Source organism: Triticum urartu, chromosome 6A, assembly GCF_056163025.1.
Source record: "Triticum urartu cultivar PI428250 chromosome 6A, HENAU_Tu73, whole genome shotgun sequence".
In the NCBI taxonomy this organism is placed as follows: domain Eukaryota; kingdom Viridiplantae; phylum Streptophyta; class Magnoliopsida; order Poales; family Poaceae; genus Triticum; species Triticum urartu.
This window is the reverse complement of record NC_141878.1, coordinates 301,778,685-301,793,769: the sequence shown is the minus strand read 5'-3', so window position 1 is coordinate 301,793,769 and position 15,085 is coordinate 301,778,685. Positions and strand designations below refer to the sequence as shown.

The 15,085-nt window shown below is 43.1% G+C and overlaps 1 protein-coding gene across 1 annotated transcript; it reads right to left on the bottom strand.

Moving 5' to 3' along the window:
• Window positions 1-5,302: 5,302 nt before the first annotated feature.
• On the bottom strand, window positions 5,303-7,647 carry LOC125516208 (uncharacterized). Its single transcript, XM_048681692.2, has 5 exons — window positions 7,296-7,647; window positions 7,131-7,191; window positions 6,937-7,029; window positions 6,350-6,420; window positions 5,303-5,704 (listed from the first exon to the last, which is right to left on the bottom strand). The coding sequence occupies exons 3-5, from the start codon at window positions 7,012-7,014 to the stop codon at window positions 5,434-5,436; spliced, it is 420 nt and encodes a 139-aa protein (XP_048537649.2). The 5' UTR covers window positions 7,015-7,029; window positions 7,131-7,191; window positions 7,296-7,647; the 3' UTR covers window positions 5,303-5,433.
• Between the last annotated feature and the right edge of the window lie 7,438 nt (window positions 7,648-15,085).

The window sequence follows — 15,085 nt, the reverse complement described above, 5'->3', positions numbered from 1 at the left end:
CGCATCATCGGAGAGGCGCCAATGGAAGTGGTGAACCCCTCCGTGATGGTTTCTAGATTAGATCTGGTGGTACTGGACTATGCGGCGGCTGGAATAGATTTTCGTCAACTCCCCTAGGGTTTCTGGAATATTTGGGTATTTATAGAGCAAACTGGCGGTCTGGGGGCACCCGAGGTGGGCAAAACCCACCAGGACGCTCCTGGGCCTCCTAGCGTGCCCTGGTGGGTTGTGCTCTCCTCGGAGCACCCCCAGGCGCATCCTTGGCCCATTAGGTGTCTTCTGGTCCATAAAAAATCTCTGTAAAGTTTTTTTGCATTTGGACTACATTTGGTATGGATTTTCTGTGATGTAAAAAACATGCAAAAAACAACAACTAGCACTTGGCACTATGTCAATAGGTTAGTACCAAAAAAATTATATAAAATGATTATAAAATGATTATAAAACATCCAAGATTGATAATATAACAGCATGGAACAATCAAAAATTATAGATATGTTGGAGACGTATCAGCATCCCCAAGCTTAACTCCTACTCATCCTGAAGTAGGTAAGTGATAAAAACAGAATTTTTTATGTGGAATGCTTCCTATCATGTCATATCATATTTCTTTTCTTTATAGCATGGACATTTGGACTTTTATATTGTTCGAAGCAATACTCTAGTTTTGACATGATAATTTAAATACTCAAGCATATCAACAAGCAACCATGTCTTTCAAAATATCAACGCTAAAATAAGCTATTCCTAGCCCATCATGCTCAGTCATTGATCCATTCGTGAAACACACTTGCATATTAGGTACACCCAATTCTCAAGTACGATCATAGTGCCTCCTAGTTGGTGCTCTTGTAAGAGAAGATGGAGACTCAAATTCAAAATAAAAATTTGCATAAAGTAAAAGAAAGGCCCTTCGCAGAGGGAAGTAGGGATTTGTAGAGGTGCCAGAGCTCAAAGCGAAAAACTTGGAGATAAAAACATTTTGGGAGGTGTGTCCTCCCCATCAACGAAAACGACTTAAAGTTCCCAATAATTTCCATGCTAGATATATCATAGGCGGTTCCCAAACAGAAAATAAAGTTTTTTTTCCTTTTTCCACCATACTTTCACTTTCCATGGCTAACCGTATCCACGGTTGCCTTCCATACCAACACTTTCCAAGGGATTTATTATTTGACAACATAATGTAAATTCATTTTTCATTTCGGGACTGGGCATCCCTAATACCTTTGCCTTACTCTCACGCAATGACAAGTGAATGAACACTCATCGTGAGAATAACACATCTAGCATGGAAAATATGAGCCACCCCTCACCGCTCCGCGAGCGAAACAAACACACAAAAGAGAAGTTTATTTTAAAAATTAGAGATGGCACATACAAATTTGCTTAGAACGACAAAAGAATACCGCATATAGGTAGATATACTGGACTCATGTGGCAAAATGGGTTTAAAGGTTTTGGATGCACAATTAGTGATCATACTTAGTGCAAAATGAAGGCGAGCAAAAGATGGAGAAGCGACCAACCATGAAATGAATAATCTCATAAGCGAGCATTAAGCATAATTAACACCGAATAATGCACCAGAAGTAGGATATAATTTCATTGCACAATTATTGACTTTTGTGCTTGCATAGGGAATCACAAACCTTAACACCAATATTCTTACTAAAAGCATTATTACTCATCAACATAACTCACATATCACATCATCATATCTCAAAACTATTATTAAGAATCAAGTTTATTTTGTCCAATGATCTTGATGGTAGTTTTTTATTATATCCTTCTTGGATATCTATCACTTTGGGACTAATTTTCATATGTTGCTTTTGATAAGCTCAAACAAATATAAGTGAAGATCATGAGCATAAAATTTCTTTCTCTCAAATTAAGTTAAGTGAAGAAAGAGAGAATTTCTTTAATTTTTTAGTAACTCTCAAATAAATCTAAGTGAAGCAAGGGAGCATTTCTTCAGAAATACTAAAGCATTCCATGCTCAAAAAGATATAAGTGAAGAACTAGAGCAAGTCCATAGCTCATAAAAATTTAAGTGAAGCATAGAGAGAAATTCTAACAAGTCATGACATAATTTTTGATCTCTCGGATAGGTTTGTCCAGAAAGGAATCAAGACTTAAAACACAAAATAAATCAAGGAAAGACAAATATGATACAATACGCTACAAGAAAAACACATAGTATGTGACGAATAAAAATATAGCTTCGAGTAAAATGCCGATGGTAATTAGAAGAAAGAGGGGATGCCACTCGGGGGCATCCCCAAGCTTAGTTGCTTGCTCTCTTTTGGATATTAGCTTGGGATGCGGAGGCATCCCCAAGCTTAGGCTCTTCTTACTCCTTATTCCTTCATCCATCATAAGAGAACCCAAAACTTGAAAACTTCAATCACACAAAACTCAACAAAAGCTTTTGATAGATCTTTTAGTATAAGAAAACAAATCACTACTATAAGTGATGTAGTAAACCAATTCATATTTTGTTTCTTGCATTATATCTACTGTATTCCAACTTTTCTATGGAAAAAACTTATCAAAGAAAACCATAGAGCCATCAAAACAAGCACACAACGCAAAAAAAAACAGAATCTGTCAAAAACAGAACAGTTTGTAGCAATCTGGGTGTTTCGAATACTTCTGTAAGTCCAAAAACTCTGAAAAATTAGGACGGCCTGAGAAATTTGTATACTGATCTACTGCAATAGGAATGGTATTTTATTGCTCACTGGTTAAAAATGAGAATTATTTTTGTGAGCGCAAAAGTTTCTGTTTTTTCAGCAAGATCAAACAACTATCACCCAAGAAGACCCTAAAGGCTTTAGTTGGCACAAACACTAATTAAAACATAAAAACACAATCATAACAGTAGCATAATTGTGAAAACACTCAAAAACATGAAGCAAAAGGTAGAAAATAAATTTTATTCATTGGGTTGCCTCCCAACAAGCGCTATCATTTTACGCCCTTATCTTGGCATAAAGCAAGGATCTAAGTTTTGTCATCTTTGCTTCGCGATCCATAGGATGCCCTCATGATTTATTCATATGGTGGCCTAATTCTTTTTCTAGGGAAGTGTTCCATATCCTTCCTCAAAGGAAATTGGAACTTAATATTGCCTTCTTGCATATCAATCACGACATTGATAGTGCGTAAAAACGGTCTACCAATAATAATTGGACAAGATAGATTGCAATCAATATCAAGAACAATAAAATCTATGGGCACATAATTACTATTTGAAAGAATAAGAACATCATTAATTCGTCCCATAGGCTTTTTAATAGTAGAATCCGCCAAGTGCAAATTCAAAGAACATGAATCAATATCGGTAAGACCAAGCACATCACATAAAGATTTCAGAATTGTAGAAACACTAGCACCCAAGCCACATAAAGCAATGAACTCGTAATTTTTAACCTTGACTTTGATAGTAGGTTCCCACTCATCATGCAATTTTCTAGGAATAGAAACTTCTAATTCCAACTTTTCTTCTAAAACTTTCATCATAGCATCAACAATATGTTTAGTAAAAGCTTTATTTTGTTCATAAGCATGGGGTGAATTTATGATGGATTGCAACAAAGAAATACAATCAATCAAAGAGCAACTATCATAATTAAAGTATTTGTAATCCAGAGGAGTGGGCACATCACTAGCTAAAGTTTTGACCTCTTCAAACACACTTTTATCAATTTTCTCAACAAGATTTTCACCCTCTGAATCATCGGGACACCTTCTAACTAAACTTGACTCTTCTCCAGTCCCTTTTTCATAAATCTTAACTTTACTAAACAAGGAATCAATAGAAGAAACACCAATAATTTTAAGATCTTCATTACTTTTGTGAAAGTAATCACTAGAAAACGCTTTTTCTAAAAATATATTCTTTTAGCTCTAAGCATAGCGGTTCTTTTCTTACTTTCATCCATAGAAACATAAAGAGCTTTAATTGATTCTTGTACCTTAGGCACAAAAAATTTCATCTTAAGACTTTCCACATCATGAGAAATTCTATCAACACTTCTAGACAAATCATCAATCTTATTGCGACGCCCCAAGACCGGAGCTTCAGGTGCCTTCCATGATTTCCGGGTTTCGTCGTGTGATTTGTTTGGTTCATTGCATTCATCATTGCATCATGTGCATTGCATCATGTCATCATGCAACCCGTTTTAAAAACTCAACTAAATAAATTGCATGGATCTTTGGTCCATTTAAATTGAGGGAGTTCACATGGTGAAATTCTCTTTATAACATATAAAAGTCTCCTACTATTATTAGGGAGCTATATTATAAACATTCCATTAATTTGGAATCACCAAAACATGCATGCAATTTAATTCCCATGCCCATTCTATCTCAAGTTCTTCCTCAAACTTTCCCAACAATTCTTGTCACTTCTGGTCGAGGCTCCTCTAAGATCTTAGCCCATTTAGAGTCCTTTCGAATGGGTTTCAAAATTCAAACATGTTGAATTACATTCAACATGTGCGAATCTATTTTCTCCAAAAGTCCTCTTGCCATTTTATTTAAATTCCTCACATTTTTGTGAGTCCAGAAAAATAATCCCATCCCAAAATCCTTCCCTAACTCTCTATTTCTTTTCCTCTCTCTAATTTCTTTTTTGTTAAAGAAATAAGTTTTTAAAGAGAGAGAGAGAGAGAGAAGAGGCCCAGTAGCCATTCCAGCCTAGCTGGGCCTCCCTCCCTCACGCGCCGGCCCAAGGACAAGGCCCAACCTGTGCCCTCCTAACCCTAGCCGCTAGGGAGCCCGTTCCCTCTATCCCATCTCCCTCTCCCTTCGTTCTCCTCCCGCGCTGCCAGAGTGACACGCACGTAGGCGCGGCCCTCTCCCGGAACCCCTTGCTCGATCCCCATATCCCTCGCAGCCTCGCTCTCCCGATTCCATCGCCTCATCTCCCTCGATCCCCTCCTGCTTCACTACTAGGGAAAAGGCTAGCAGCAACGCGGGTTTTAGGTGTATCAGCAGCGTGGGGACCCGCGCTACTAATAAGGCGCTACAGCTAATAGTTAGTAGTAGCGTGGGAAAAACCCGCGCTACTACTAACTTTGTTAGTAGTAGCGTGTGCCACCCACGCTACTGCTATTACAGACTCGCGCTACTACTAATGAAGTAGTAGTAGCGTGCCTACAATACCAGCGCTACTAGTATCCTAAATACTAGTAGGGCACTTTTTCCCAATGCTACTAGTAGCAAATTAGGAATTAAAAAAATAAAAATAGATGCAGTATTCATGAATGGAGATCAGAGACATGTCCAGTGCAAAATAAATTTCACAGAACCATCTTAACACTTGCAGTGGTCATGGATGCAACATTCAACATCTCAATTCGAAGAGATCACGAGGACACACACAACCATCATCAAAAGGTTGGTACCTTCCCTAGCATTTCACCACCAACCTAACCAGACCACTTCTCTAGATGTATGTACAAAGCGTCGAGGTCCTCCACCTTGAGGAACTCCGGACGGTGGCGTCGTCCTCCACCTCAGTGACCTCCGGACGGTGGCATCGAGGTCCTCCACCCCGGGGACCTCCTGCGTCGCAATCACCTGGACGATAATCTCTATGACACGGTCGCGGGGCTTCACGGTGAAGTCTGCCTCCGAGTAGTTGAAGAGCACGACTCCCACCGGGCCATAGTAGTCCTCGTCGATCACCCTGCACCCAGTCGAGAAAGTGAAAACTTGATAGTTCGCGCCCTCGTGCAGATCTAGTAGGGTATTTTCTTCAATTATCTGTCTCTTTTAGTCTATTATGAATCTTCAAAACGAAAAAACACCTACTAAATGCATACCCTAGCTGTACTTGTTCATGCTATCTTCTTGTATTGGTGCATGCAAGAAATACTAGTGTATTTGAGCTATATATGCTTGAAATATTTGACAGTTAACATCTGTTCAAAATTTATCATTTCATGGATAGGGAAATCGCCAACAAAGCACATCAGAAAATTGATTCCCACTGCTCTTCAAAACAGCGCCGGGGTCAACGTTGACTCTCCACAGAGCACCATTTTAAATCGGGCAGAAAAATGTACACAGGGCCTAACGAAAATTCAGCTGCTAGCAAGACAACATTAATAACATAGTAAACCATGAAATTTATGCAAGCAGTGGCCTGCACAGCCAGTGTGCTAAAAATATGAATCATCTAACATGTTGACATGGAGTTTAATTATCACAGGAACTACGAACATAAATCCATATATAGTAATGTCATCAGATGTCCTGAAATTTCAATGCCTAGAGGAAGGAAAATAAAGGCATCATAGGCCTGACATGATTAAGTTACAAAAATCCATACCAGGGATCAGTGCCAGATAATGATATATGAACCCATCCTACTGGCTTCAAAAGGTCCACCGTTTTAATTTCCTGGAATCGTGGTAAATATAGTGGCTCATTATTTCAGATCAAAGACAATATTATCACTGTAAATTTGAATTTTCAAGGATCGGTTTAGTGTTCACTGGACAAGTATGCGCAATGCAGAGGAATTGCAAAAAGAGATCAAGTTTCCCAATCAATATTTCAATAAGGTAATCCTATGATAGTCTTCTTCTTCTTCTTTTTTGCCGGAATCCTATGATATGTCAGAATATGATGCGACAATAAGGTAGTGAAATCCATGACTACAACACATCACATCAGAACATGCAGTAGCCCCCAGCTCCGGAAACCCGAATGCACAGACCAGACTATTTCTTAGTTTGGTACAAGATCAGGACCAGGATGAGAAATTGAACTGAAAGGGGCAGGCATCAAATGCCAACAACATTTGCACAGTGCTCTCACCATCAAGCACAGATCATCATAAGTTATAATTCAGAGATGCGTGCGTGCGTGCTCTCACTGGGCACCTTACTGCTATGTTCAGAAACGAGGTGTTACCTTGAGATTGTGGAAGCCGTCGCCGGCCCGGATGGAGATCTTGCTGGGCGTGTAGCTCTCGTCCAGCTTAAAATCCATGTAGAGCACAACAAACTGAAACCCCCCAGCAACAAACAAATTCAGAAAAAGAAAAAGGATCACGCGCCATCCAAACCAAATCGAGCGGGAGCAGCTCGGCGACTTGTAGCGCTCACCTGTAGCTGCACCTTCTTCTGGAACTAGATGTTGACCAGGTGCGGTTGCGCGCCGTCCGACCTAACAAAAATAAAATCCACCACCGACGGCGGCTCGGCTCAGCCTGTGATTCCGCGAGACAGAACGAGAGATTTCGACGGGGAGGATGGGTGCGGGGCGCTGACTGCCAGTAGGTGTCGAGGCTGTCGTCGCGAATGGAGGCGACGCTGTTGCTGGTCTTGCAGGAGCTGACGCTCCAGGCCGCCGTCTTGGCCATCTCCCGCATGTCGCCCTCCACCGTCAGCTCCGGGCATCCCTTCAGCCGCCCCGCCGCCGGCGCCACCAGCGGCGCGAGATGGGGAGCGGCGGGCGCGCGGCTGCCAGCGTGGCGCGCGCGGCGGGGGGCATGGGGGCGGACGGACGGAGGAGAGGAGGTGGAAGGGAGGCCGGCGGCGAGTGGGTTGGCAGAGGAGAGGAGGTTGGGGATCTGGATCGGGCTGCGTGGTTTTTTTTTTTAGACAGACGGGGGGTGGATGGTTTGGGACGGTTGGTGGGGTGGGAGGTGGTGGTGGGGTGGACACGCTTAGCAGTAGCGTGGGGTCTTACCTGCGCTACTACTACTAACTTAGTAGTAGCGCCGGTTTTATACCCCTCGCTACTACTATGACCTATCCGGAGATATTGTTGGAGACCATTTAGTAGCAGCGCGGGTTTATACCACTCGCTACTACTATCAACTTAGTAGTAGCACGGTTTTTATACCCCTCGCTACTACTAATTAGCAGTAGCGCCCATTTTTAAACCGCGCTACTGATAAACTTCTATGTATAAGGTTTTCCCTAGTAGTGCTTCCCTCGCGTCGCCACTCTTCTTGATCTCCATGCCCATCTCCATCCCTAGAGCTTAGCTCCCTCGTTCCCACACAGAAACGCCGCCGCCGAGCCCCACCAGGATCTCGTCGCCCTCACCTCTCCGCCATGGCCATAGCGCCTCCTCTGCCTTCCCCCTGCTCAAAGATGCCAGGGCGGTCGCCCGATGCCCGTCGTTCTCGCTCCGCTGAAGCAGGCCAGCGCCTCCGCTGTCGCCACCGATGACCGTGCCACCGGACCCGCTGAAGCTGCTGCCTTGCCTCAGCGACCTCCTCCAGTCGCGCACCCCTGCTCCCTTCTCCTCCTTGCTGTTGGTTCCACCCGCGCCGGAGTACGCGAGCAGCCACAGTTCAACCCCGATGCCCGCCATGGCCCTCCTCGCGCTGCTGCTCCTTGGCTTCGTCCTCTATCGCGACCATCTCCTCCCCAGATGCCCTTGCAGAGGCTGTTGGTGCAAGACTACCATGACACCATCTCCGGAGCCCAAGTCCAAGGACTAACACGTTCGGGTAACTCATCAAGTACACCTTCGGCAAGACCGATGGTTGGCCAAGCACCGTTTGCGCGGATTACGTCAAGTACCACGACGACCGTCGAGACCGCCAAGTTCCACTACCGATGAACGTTTTGGAATCACCAAGTCAAACTACAACGCGAAGACCATGTACAACTACTGATCCCGTGGATGTCACCAAGTACCCCATCGGCAAGACCGACGCCCGAACAATCACACCGGCTCTGTGGATTTCGGCAAGACCCTCGACGACCGACGCATAGTACCACTACGTTTGCCACGTACATCTACGCTAGACCGGACCGATAAGTACTAAGAAGCAAGTACCACTCCGAGCCATGTACGGCACCATCGCCGAAGACCCGTGTAACGCAAGCGTAAAGTTCAACTACCGTTGTGTGAACCACTACTTCTACTACCGTGAACGACTACTTCCACTACATCGCGAGAACGTCTACTTCCACTATGAACTCGAACCGCCTAGAAAACGCACGCTTCAAAGCTTCGTCTTCGTTCCGGAGTTGTGAGGATCCGTTCGGATACGTCCGTTTGTCTTCTTCATGGACTCGTTCTTCTTCCTTGCGGGATCTTAGGCAAGATGACCATACCCTCAAAATCACTTCTATCTTTGCTTGCTAGTTGCTCGCTCTATTGCTATGTCGCGCTACCTACCACTTGCTATATCATGCCTCCCATATTGCCATGTCAAGCCTCTAAGCCACCTTCCTAGCAAATCGTTGTTTGGCTATGTTACCACTTTGCTCAGCCCCTCTTATAGCGTTGCTAGTTGCAGGTGAAGATGAAGTTTGTTCCATGTTGGAACATGGATATTGTTGGGATATCATTATTATATCTTATTTACTTTAATGCATCTATGTACTTGGTAAAGGGTGGAAGGCTCGGCCTTATGCCTGGTGTTTTGTTCCACTCTTGCAACCCTAGTTTCCATTATACCGGTGTTATGTTCCTTGATTTTGCGTCCCTTACGCGGTTGGGTGTTATGGGAACCCCTTGACAGTTCGCTTTGAATAAAAATCCTCCAGCAAGGCCCAACCTTGGTTTCACCTTTTGCCTCACCACCACCTACCTTTTCCCTTGGGAGTCGCGCTCCCGAGAGTCATCTTTATTTTAACCCCCCCCCGAGCCAGTGCTTGTCTAAGTGTTGGTCCGAACTGAGTAGACTACGGGGCCACCTCGGGGAAACTTGAGGTTTGGTTTTACTCGTAGGATGTCTCATCCGGTGTTGCCCTGAGAATGAGATATGTGCAGCTCCTATCAGGATGTCGGCGCATAGGGCGGTCTTGCTGGTCTTGTTTTACCATTGTCGAAATGTCTTGTAACCAGGATTCCGAGTCTGATCGGGTCTTCCCGGGAGAAGGAATATCCTTCGTTGACCGTGAGAGCTTGTGATGGGCTAAGTTGGGACACCCCTGCAGGGCTTTGAACTTTCGAAAGCCATGCCCGCGGTTATGGGCAGATGGGAATTTGTTAATGTCCGGTTGTAGAGAACTTGACACTTGACTTAACTAAAATGCATCAACCGCTTGTGTAGCCGTGATGGTCTCTTTCCGGCAGAGTCCGGGAAGTGAACACGGTTCTTGTGTTATGGTTGTGCGTAAGTAGTTTCAGGATCACTTCTTGATCACTTCTAGTTTACGACATGTTAGCCACCATCTATGCTAGTGCTTGCTGCAGCTCCACCTCACTACCTTTTCCTACCCATAAGCTTAAATAGTCTTGATCTCGCAGGTGTGAGATTGCTGAGTCCTCATGACTCACAGATACTTCCAAATAGTTGCAGGTGTCGATGATACCAGTGCCGGTGGCACGACCTAGCTCAAGTGGGAGCTCGATGAAGATCTTGATCGTTGTTTTGTGTCTTTTCCGGTTGATCAGTAGTGGTGCCCAATTGGGACGATCGGGGATCTAGCAATCGGGGTTGTCTTCTTTTATTTTGGTTCTGTAGTCGGACCTTGATTGTATTCTGGATGATGTATGTTTAACTTGTATTTTTGTGAAGTGGAGATTGTAAGCCAACTCTGTATCCCTTTCTTATTCAGTACATGGGATTGTGTAAAGATTACCCCTCTTGCGATAAACCTACCATGCGGCTATGCCTCTAAGTCGTGCCCCGACACGTGGGAGATATAGCCGCATTGTGGGTGTTACAAGTTGGTAATCAGAGCCATCCCCGACTTAGGAGTCCCCTGCTTGATCGAATCACTGACGCTGTTGAGTCTAGAAAAAATGTTTTGAGTCTTAGGATTATATATATCAGAGAGTAGGATTCTTTTTACTCCTCAGTCCCTTCGTCGCTCTGGTGAGGCCTCCCGACGTAGAAGTTTTGACTCTCCTCTTCTCAAATTTCACGAATTTTTTTAGGATCACGCGAGTATCTTGGAATCGGTCCAATATTGTTGTGACGAGAACATTGTTCTTGGTGCCTCCTAACATTTAGGGGTTGTGGCAGTGTCCCGGGTTGTTGAGCTCCGAGGTGTTGTCGTCACAATTTTATCATTGCAGTTATGGAATACCTCAGTTTTGCCGATATCAAAAATCTCTTTTATACAGTTGTTGGTGAGATAACCTCGACGCCACCAAGTACTGGGGTGGGAGTTCGGGAGTATTGCCATAACTCGTATAACGGATGCTTTTCAAAGGTTGAGGTAAACGATTTCTGAAGGTTTCTTGGTTATGTGTTGTAGGATGGTTACAGCTGGATGTAGGATTTCTTAGTTTTGGGTGAGATATTATGCTTCCCCTGTATCCCCAACAACTGATTGCATAACCACAATGTTTCGGGACATTATAAGTGGGAATTCAAGTATATCGTAGGATATCTTTCCAACAGACACATGAAACGATATGGGGTCTATCATAAGTTTGTTTCCGGCTTATTTTGCAAGCCAATCCTTTTGTTTTGTTTTGTGTTGTGGTATTCGAGTTGCTTCGAAGTTAAATGTTGATTCCATACCTTTCCTAAGTGGTGTTCTCATATTTCTATGTGGATACTAAGTCTTCTTGATTGTTGAGATTGTCATGTCAATCCTTTTCAACCGATGTCTTTCTCTTCAAGTGGATCCAATCATTTCAATATTCGCAAGATCCCTCCGTTTTTTGCCAATAATGTTTGTTTTATCCGTCCCAAGTTGTCTTTGTTTTTCCTGCCCTCCCACCCTTTTTCTTCAAGGATTCAGATTTCTTAACCAAGTATCCATTTTACTCATGTGAAGTATCTTCATTCTTTTTAATCAATGTTCTTATCCGGTGATTGTCATGAAGATGTTCTACTAGTTCATCATTCTCCGTTCTCTTTCTTCTCCGGTGGATTCAAGTCAAGCTTTGTAGATCATATCCTTTCCTCGTTTCAAATGTTTTCTCATGCCGGTGCACCTCTTAATCATTCACTTCTCGCTATTCATTTGTTCTGGAGTGTTGAAGATATCTCAGAAGGCTCGTATTTTCATTCAAGATCCGTTCAACCTATTTCGAGGTAGTTATCTCATTCAAGCCATTTAATTCAGCCGGTGCAATCTCTCTTTCGAGCAATCATTTCAATGGTGCTTTTCTTGGGTGGGCGCATAACCCATAGGTCTTTTCCCAGGATCTTACCCGACTCTTCTTTTTCTGGAGTTATTCTCAAATTCATTTCAAAGTTTGACGTAAGAATGAGTTATCATTAGTCAAATGTCTTTCACCAAGATCTTTAAAATTCTTTTCATCGTTGGTTCAACCTTTCAAACTTACATCCCGGAGTATCTCAACAATTCATGGTGGTGTTTCTCATCGTCATTCTCAACATTTGAAGACTGAAGAAGAGTTTTTCCACCAAATCTTATCCGTTTCACTTAAAGATGCGAAGTTCTAGCTTGATCCTATCCTCTCATAATTGTTTTCGATTGTGAGAATTCTTTTCACCCATCCAGAGCAATTCAGGAGTCCTTTTAGTTTGATTCTTTGAAGGCCATCATTTCAGGTTTATTCATTCTCAGCTTTCAGCTCTCGTTCACCAAATCTTACCGGTGCATCGTTCAAATATCCTCTAATCATTTAATGATCTCTTCGTTCTCATGTATCTAAATCCCCTTAAGTATCTTCTTTCGTTATCCAATTCTTCCTGGTGAATGGTGCCTTTGCTACTTTCATTTTCAATTCTTATGGTGGTTCTTCCAAGATTCTTCTTCCTTCGTTTATCATATCAATTTATTCATTGCTTCTACCCTACCGGTGGTTCGTTGAAGTATTTTCTCAAGTATGCGCTATATCTCTCCTAATCCTTTCTACAAGAATAAGTAGTATGCCAAATCTGTTGCTTGTCATCAATTTATATTGGTGAAGGATGAGCATAATGTAATTCTTATTCTTCTTTCACGCAAGTGATTAATTCCTTCCTTTGGAGTTTGTTCATGATGAATAAATTCTTGGTTCTAAGTGATTCATATTTTCTTTTCCGGAGTTCTAAGTTTTCGTTGGTTACCTCATCACGAAGTTTCACCTAATCATTGCAAGGGTTCTTTTCATTCTTAAATTGTTCTTCAAGTTTTCTATCGAAGCTAAGATCCGCCAAGCTATACTCTCAAATAAACATGGTGCTCAACACATGTCTTGTTTTGAGGAGTTCAAGCATTCTTCATATTGCATTCCGAAGTGCAATTCTTTCATATCTCATCTTTTGAGGTGGTGTTATGTCATTGTTGATAATTTCCCTTCGTGTTTCATGATTCACAAGTTTTCAAGAGTGACATATTTTAAACCCATCATTTTCAATTCGTTCATGAGATCCTTTGAACCCATCAATCTCTTCTGTGGAGTTATCTTGGCTTATATTTCACCTAAAGCTTTCCCTAAGGATTGTTGCTATTTATGGCACTTATAAATGACCCAAGTTCTTCATTTATCCTCCCGGTGAAATAAGTTTCTCGTCTCCTTGTTGATATCAATCCAATCTTTGATCCCGTTAGTGGCAGGTTGTCACCTCATTATCTTGAGATGTTCTTCCATAAGCCCACATCAAGCTTATCCTTTCGTTGTTGATAATCCAACAACTCTGTTCTAGCATTTGTTGTAAGCGTGCTCTCTCAAGATCTTGTTTCCCTTCGTTCATTCCATTCCATTCTTTCACTTCTTCCGGAGGCATAGTAATGTTGCTCTCTTCACTCATCATCTCGGATTGTGAAGACCATATTCTTTCCTTTGCTTTTTCAACCGGAGTGTTGTGCCATCTAACGCCCTCGATGCAGCTATATCTCCCATGTGTTGAAGCACAACTTAGAGGCATAACCGCATTGAAAGCAATGTTGCAAGTGAGGTAATCTTCACACAACCCATGTAATACATAAGGGAAAAGATACATAGTTGGCTCACACTCGCCACTTCACACAATACATGAATAAAGCATTTCATCATCTAGATACAATCAAGGTCCGACTACGGAACCAAAATAAAAGAAGACTACCCCAAATGCTACACAGATCCCCGATCGACCCCAACTGGGCTCCACTACTGATCAACTAGAATGAAACAACGCAAAGGAAAAGATCTTCATCGAGCTCTTCCCGAGCTTGGTTGCGTCACTTGCTCGGTAACATCGGCACGTGCAAACTGGTTTTGGAAGTATCTGTGAGTCACGGGGACTCAGCAATCTCACACCCTCGCCATCAAGACTATTTAAGCTTATAGGTAGGCAAAAGGTATGAGGTGGAGCTGCAGCAAGCGACTAGCATATATAGTGGCTGACATACACAAAAGAGAGCGAGAAGAGAAGGCAAAGCACGGTCGAGAAACTATGATCAAGAAGTGATCCTAGAACAACCTACGTCAAACATAACTCCAACATCGTGTTCACTTCCCGGACTCCGCCGGAAAGAGACCATCACGGTTACACACGCAGTTGATGTATTTTAAGTAAGATCAACTTCAGGTCTTCTACAACCGGACATTAACAAATTCCCATATGCCCATAACCACGGGCACGACTTTCAAAAGTTCAAATCCCTGCAGGGGTGTCCCAACTTAGCCCATCACAAGCTCTCACGGTCAATGAAGGATATTCCTTCTAGCGGGAAGACCCGATCAGGCTCGGAATCCTGGTTACAAGACATCCTCGGCAATGGTAAAACAGGTCCAGCAAAGCCGCCCGAATGTGCCGACAAATCCCGACAGGAGCTGAACATATCTCGTTCTCAGGGCACACTCAGATGAGACTAGCTACGAGTAAAACCAACCCTCAAGTTTCCCCGAGGTGGCCCCGCAGGCAGCTCAGTTCGGACCAACACTCAGAGGAGCACTGGCCCAGGGGGGTGGGGTTAAATAAAGATGACCCTTGGGCAGGCCTACCCAAGGGAAAGAAAAGGCTAGGTGGCAAATGGTAAAACCAATGTTGGGCCTTGCTGGAGGAGTTTTATTCAAGGCGAACTGTCAAGGGGTTCCCATAATAACCCAACCGCGTAAGGAACGCAAAATCCGGGAACATAACACCGATATGACGGAAACTAGGGCGGCAAGAGTGGAACAAAACACCAGGCATAAGGCTGAGCCTTCCACCCTTTACCAAGCATATAGATGCATTAATTAAATAAGAGATATTGTGATA